At 36.2% G+C, this 7,271-nt stretch overlaps 1 protein-coding gene across 1 annotated transcript in view; it reads left to right on the top strand.

The window, feature by feature from the left end:
• The window catches only part of CPED1 (cadherin like and PC-esterase domain containing 1), a 281,356-nt gene that overhangs the window by 101,837 nt on the left and 172,248 nt on the right, over window positions 1–7,271 (top strand). The window contains exon 5 of the mRNA XM_006756835.2: window positions 5,940–6,072. Within this exon, the coding sequence (XP_006756898.1) occupies window positions 5,940–6,072 (133 nt within the window). The remainder of the gene's footprint in view (window positions 1–5,939; window positions 6,073–7,271) is intronic.

Below are 7,271 nucleotides of genomic sequence, written 5' to 3'. Positions count from 1 at the left end.
TGCACACTTCCTACTGAGGATGTGCCCGCAACCAAGGTATATGCCCTTGACCGGAATCGAACCTGGGCCCCTTCAGGCCCCAGGCCAACGCTCTATCCACTGAGCCAAACCAATTCTGGCAAGATTAGTGACTTTGAGTTTTTCCTATGTCTCTTGGCCTTCTCTATGTCCACTTTGGAGTAGTGTTTATTTAGGTCTTTTGCCCATTTTTAAATTGGATTGTCTTCCTTTTGTTAAGTTGTATGAGTTCCTTATATATTTTGGAAATTATCTCCTTATCAAATGTATCATTGGAAAAATGTTCTCTGATGCAGTGGGCTCTCTTTTCATTTTGTTGATGGTTTATTTTGATGTAGTCCCACGTGTTTATTTTCTACTTAGTTTCCATTGCCCTAGGACATGTATTGGCAAACATATTGCTACGAGAGATGTCTGAAATTTTGCTGCCTATGGTTTCTTCTAAGATTTTTATGGTTTCACATTTAAGACTTACATTTAAGTCTTTTATCCACTTTGAGTTTATTGTTGTGTATGGCTTCAGTTGGTGGTCTAGTTTCATATTTTTTTGCATGTACCAGTTCAATTTTCCCAACACCAATTATGAAGAGACTGTTTTTACTCCATTGTATGCTCTTGTCTCCTTTGTCAAATATTAGTTGAGCATAATAGCATGGGTTGATCCTTGGGGTCTCTGTTCCATTTACCTATGCCTGTTCTTGTGCCAGTACCAGGATGTTTTTATTACAGTGGCTTTGTAGTCTAAGTTGATATCTGGTATTGTGATTCCTCCAACTTTGTTCTTCTTTCTCAAGAATACTGTGGCTATTCGGGGTCTTTTTTGGTTTTATATACATTTTTGGAGTGTTTTAGATTTGTGAAATATGCCGTTGGTATTTTAATAGGGATTGCATTGAAGCTGTAGATTGCTTTGGGTAGTATGGACATTTTAATGATGTTGATGCTACCAATCCATGAGCACAGTATATGCTTCCACTTGTTTATGTCTTCCTTTATCTCTTTTTTCAATGTCCTATAGTTCTCCAAGTACAGATCTTTTGCCTCCTTGATTAAGTTTATTGCTAAGTATCTTAATTTCTTGGTTGCAATGGTAAATGGGATTGTTTTTTTTTTTCATTTGTTTCTCTTTCTGAGAGTTCATCATTGGTGTATAAAAATGCCATAGATTTCCGTGTGTTAATTTTGTATCCTGCTGCATTGCCAAACTCATTTATTAAATCTAATGGTTTTTTGATGGACACTTTAGTGTTTCAGTTTATTGCTAAGTATCTTAATTTCTTGGTTGCAATGGTAAATGGGATTGTTTTTTTTTTTCATTTGTTTCTCTTTCTGAGAGTTCATCATTGGTGTATAAAAATGCCATAGATTTCCGTGTGTTAATTTTGTATCCTGCTGCATTGCCAAACTCATTTATTAAATCTAATAGTTTTTTGATGGACACGTTAGTGTTTCCTATGTACAATATCATGTCATTTGCGAATAATGACAGTTTTACTTCCTCCTTTCCAATTTGGATGCCTTTTATTTCTTCTTCTTGTCTGATCACTATGGCTGGCACTTCCAGTACTGTGCTGAATAAGAGTGGTGAAAGCAGACATCGCTGTCCTGTTCCTGTTCTTGGGGAAATGGTTTTAGTTTTTGCCCATTGAGTATGATGTACATGACAAGTCTGCCTATTTGGCCACCATTTTCTCCTTCTCTCCCTCTGAAAGTTTTAAAATAAGAAAATACTGGCTAAGTTTAGCTTCCTAATACTAAATTCAAGACAATATTCAAATATTTATGAAATATAATTATATTTTTACTATTTCTTATCTATTAATTATTAGCTTTGGGACAAAATAGTAAATCAAATACAATATAAATTTGGCAGCTAATCTTTTGCAGTGTTTAGTCTTTGTCTGTGACATACATAATTATATGTCACATAGGAAGGAAAAATAAATAACCAAATAAATATTTTAATACATGTGAATACCATTTTGTTTTAGCTGCACTTTGGCCTTCCCCTCAAAACTAGCTCATTGCTAGAATAAGCACTTGCTGAGTACTTGTTTTATATAAGCATTGTGTTTAGTGATGTGGAGCATTTAGAAAATTATTGCAAATTACACGCTTGAGTCTAGAAGACTCCTTGACAAGGTCGCATGCCCATTAAGCACTGGTTGTTAAGAATCAAACTGAAAACTCTGTTGTGTGGTTCTGGTTTAATCTGTCTTTTCATAAAATGTCACCATAGTCAGTAGGCCCTCAGTGCCTGGCCATACAGACATAAGAAGGCACAATAAAAGCAGTCTTCAGATGTCCCTAACCTATTGTTTATTTTTATTCTGGGTAAATGGTAAAGTTATAGGCTTCAGAGCTCTTTAAAATAAGCTGAGTAGTCAATAAATAAAAGTTTATATAATATTTCACATCTGTATTTGCTATCCATTCAGTACACATATTATGGGATCGGAAAATTCTAAAGACATGCTAGGCCCATATTTAATTACTTTCTGAAAAATTTTAATAAACATGTGTTAATGAATTAGAAAGCCATTTGAAGACTGTTTGTATCACAGAAACTCATGGAATTCTTACCATTTGCAACAGCATGGATGAAACTGGAGAGCATTATGCTAAGTGAAATAAGCCAGTCAGAGAAAGATAAATATCACATGATCTCACTCATTTGTGGAATATAATGAACAACATAAACTGATGAACAAAAATAGATCCAGAGACAGAGAAACATCCATCAGACCGTCAAACCTCAGAGGGAAGGTAGTGGAGGGTGGGGGTAAGGGTGGGAGATCAACCAAAGGACTTGTATGCATGTATATAAGCCTAACCAACGGACACAGACACCAGGGGATGAGGGCATGAGTGGGGGAAGTGTTGAGGGGGCAATGGGGGGATAAAGACACATATGTAATACTTTAATCAATAAAGAACAAAAGTCAGAAGCTAAGATGTGTTTTCAGTGGAAATGTCATATTTTAATACAGGATATGCTACAATTTCAGGTACAAGCTGTTTTGAAAACATTAATCTTCAAATAAACTGGTATTATCACTGTTATTCCATAAACATGCAAAAGGGGAAAAAAAGAAAAACTCATCTCCCCAATTCTTTCCAAAAACAAAAGCTAGCTTTGGCATTGTTTATAGATTGTAGGCTCTTTGTATATGTCCAAGGGGGAAGGGGGTATTCAGACAAGTGGATTGGACTGGTCTCTGGAGAGAGCCCTTGATAGATGTGCCAAGTGAGAGATATAAGGGAATGATGACTGCTGGCAAACCTTTGTCGCAGTGAAATAAGAACCTAGGGTATTTAAAGTTTCCATAACTATTTATAAAAGCTCCATAAAGTGCAGTTGCAGCTTTTTAAAGGTCTTAATAAAGTGTCTTTTTAATTTTTGTCTGTAATCAAGGGAAATGGGAATGCTTTTAGATGTAAGGTGACATGTAATTACAGATTTTTATTTGTTTGTTTGTTTAGAATCATTAAAAGTAACTTCCCAACCTGGAATAATATAATGGCAATCACACAAAGGGTAAAAATTACTTTAATCAAGATTCAGTTTCATTGTTCAACCACAGTTTTAATGGCTGTGTTGCTGCTGTGGAAATCTGAAATATTCTTTGCAATTCTTATATAGGATTTCTTTAATTATATGGCATAGGGTCTTCTAGTTGAACTAAAAAAAAGGGACATAAAATTCTTTACTGTTTTGACATATTTGCTTACTATTTCCTCAAAATTATTGAGCTACTACCTCAATGAAAGACTTAATATGTCTTTAAGATCAGTGCTTTGCTTCTTGGCAGCAAATGTAAAGGGAAATCAGAGTAAGTTACACTGTTCTCTTATTATACCAATAAATTAGTGTTTTGGGAGAGACAAAATTTTTCCTAGTAATAAATTCTTAAAACAATGACTATTTATTGGGGGGGGAAAAGACCATGTATCTTCTCCCTGCAAATTTAATCTAATAAATTAAGTCTAGTGACACACACACACACACACACACACACACACTTTCTTACTAAAACTCTAAAGGATTATATAAACACTTCAACTCTTTTTAAGTCTGATTCCTAAGAAGGAAACACACTTAATGACTCTTCATTTGTCACCTCCAGAAACAAGCAAGTTGGGTATTTCTTTTATTAAGATGTGTTAGAACGTCATTAATAGGACAGCCTTCTAAATAGGCTATCAGCTTTGAGAAAGATCACACTGTACTAAGTAATGAGATGTGAGAATACATTGAACAGCTTGACTTCTGCTCACTTTTACTTAAGAGTGTGAAGTGTTTTAAATTAGATTATGTTAGTATTGATGAAACATGCACAGGGGGGAAATAATTTAAAGGCTTTGTTCCGTTTTGAGAGCTAGATAAACGGCATAATTTAAAAATAAAGCCCTGTGACCCAGCAGTAAGGTAACAACTCTCATGTGCTGTTGAAGATAGTGGGAATTGGGGCAACCTTTTTGGAAGCCAATTTAGAAATGTCTATCGCATTTACCTATTGACCTGGCGATTATGCATGCAGATTAGAATTGCCCTTAGGTAAACTTGTAAAAGTACACCAAAACAGAGGTGTAACAGCATTCATTGCAGTATTGTTGAAATAGTAAAGGAAGAATGTTACAACAATAATCTAAATATACAACAAAAAAGGGGATGGTTAAATTAAGTGTATATTCATTTAATGCAACACTTTAAATTAATAAGAAGTATAAGGTGATTCTGTGTATGCTGATACGGAAAGGACTCCGGGATGGATTAGTAGGTAAATAAGCCAGAGAGACCATTGTAATGTCTCTTTTGGATAACCTAAAAAGCAGAAATACAGATGTGCCTCGACTTCAGATGGGGTTAGTTCACCATAAGCCCATCATAAGTTGAATATGCATTTAAGACATCTAATCTACTGAACGTCATAGCTTAGCCTAGCCTACTTTAATGTGCTCAGAACACTTACATTAGCCTATAGCTGGGCAAAACCATCTAACAATGAATCCAACGTAGAGTATCGGTTGTTTAGAGTATAGTGATGGTGGGGCTGACTCAGAGCTGCAGGTCGCTGCCACTGTCCAGCATCATGAGAAAGTATTGTATGTACCACATATCTCTAACCCAGGAAAACATCAACATTCAGAATTTGAGGTATGATTTCTACTGAATACATATTGTCGTTGTACCATAGTAAAGGTGAAAAATCGTAAGTCAGGGACCATCTGCGTCTACATACATAGATTTGTGTCGATACATTGATATTTATGTCAATGTACATATTGAAGAATCATGCGCATCTTACCGATTTTCTGCTTATCTGGACGGTAAGCTTTGGCTGTGGCTTAAAAGAGGGAGGTTCTGGCTGGGGTGGATTTCTGGATGCTTTTCCCTTCCATTTGATAGCTTTCTGTACAATTTGATTTTTAAAAATTATATACATCTATTTTTTAAAAAATACCGATATGAGTATTTTGAAGTAAGTTACTGCTATTGGTCTTTACTTTTATATAATGCAAAAAACCCCAGTAAATAATACTTTACAAAATAATAAAGCACTGTTGTCAGGTCATGAAGCATGACAAACTCTAGACACGAAGGATGGTATTGTCAGGGAATCACCTCAAGTTGTCTATGTCATATTCTCATTGCAAACAAAGTCAGTTCCCTCGGGTACCTTCCCACACAGCCTCTCTCATCCGGGTGGCAGGTAGGGCTACTTGGTTCAGGACAGCGGGAGACAGCATACCTACCTCCCCTTCTGCGCAAGAAAATTTGAAACCAGTCATTGCACTTGTCTTCCTAGTCTGTGGAAGGAGAACGTTCTACATAAGAAAGGTAGTTTAACACAGACTCTCTGATGGAAGCCATTCTGAAAGGGAGCAATAGAATGACTGGCTCTTTTGAATCTTTTTAGAACTGCAACTTCCGGTGAGCCCCTCCGTGTGTTTGGACCAGAGCACACAATTCAAGCTGAGCTCTTGGAGTCACCTTTTAAAAACCGTGAAGCCGCCTATGTGGAAACCATGGGCCTGGAGACGTGAGCAACTGTAAGCTAATCATTCGAGATGTTATGTCCAATGTACATTTTTAGGAGACCGCTAGCAAGAGAAAAGCACTGAACGGATCTGGGGGGGTTTGTATGTTTGAATTATTAGGTCTGTTACATAATTTTTTGGTTATCTCTTTTTTAAAAACTATATTTTTATTGATTTCAGAGGGTAAGAGAGAGGGAGAGAGAGAGATAGAAACATCAGTGATGAGAGAGAACCAATGATAGGATGCCTCCTGCACACCTTCTACTGGGGATCAAGCCGGAGACATGGATGCCTCCTGCACACCTTCTACTGGGGATCAAGACGGAGGCCTGGGTATTTGCCCTGATCTGGAATTGAACTGTGACCTCCTGGTTCATAGGTCAATGCTCAACCACTGAGCAACACTAGCCAGTAAAAGAATGCCAATTCAAACCTCTCCTGCCACAGGATAAGCATTTGGGTAAACAGAACTCTTACTTAGGAAGTTACACTAATGTAAGTTGAATTTAAAAGCTTGAAAATATGAAATTATAAACTTTTAACTTCCATTTTATGCTCAAATGACATTGCCTTAGTCCAGGGGTGGGCACAATGGGTTCTTAAACTGGACCAGAGGGCCGGAACAAAAGCATGGATGGAGTGTTTGTGTGAACTAATATAAATTCAAAGTAAACATCATTACATAAAAGGGTACGGTCTTTTTTTTTCAATAGTTTTATTCATTTCAAACGGGCCGGATCTGACCCACGGGCCGTAGTTTGCCCACGTCTGCCTTAGTCTGTGAGTATTGCTGAATGAAATTTTTTCTTAGTTATTTTTTTATGGCTTTCGGGATCTAAGAAAGCAACTTGGAGTGCCATATTACTTCTAGAAAAAATGATTTGTAAAGTAGATAAATTAAGAGATTTTAATTATCTTACCTACAACACAAAATAGTTTTCCCTGTCTAGTTTTATAATTATTAGGTAGTATTTCCAAAGTTAATAGTATTCTTTGAAGAATCATACGCATCTTTTGCTTAGATAGTTTGAATATAGAAACATGGTAGAGAAAAGCAAGTAGTTATACCTTTTGATACCATTTATGATGAAAGTACAGTTATTCATCATAAAATATTAAACTAGTGTTATTTTTCCTTTTAGACTAAACTATTTTCCTGATGTTTCATCCCTTAACTCCTAAATATTTGTGGTGAGAGTTATTAGGTAGAA

Source organism: Myotis davidii, unplaced genomic scaffold (assembly GCF_000327345.1).
Source record: "Myotis davidii unplaced genomic scaffold, ASM32734v1 scaffold654, whole genome shotgun sequence".
NCBI lineage: Eukaryota > Metazoa > Chordata > Mammalia > Chiroptera > Vespertilionidae > Myotis > Myotis davidii.
Note: the sequence above shows the minus strand (reverse complement) of the source record. Positions and strands in the feature narration are given on the sequence as shown.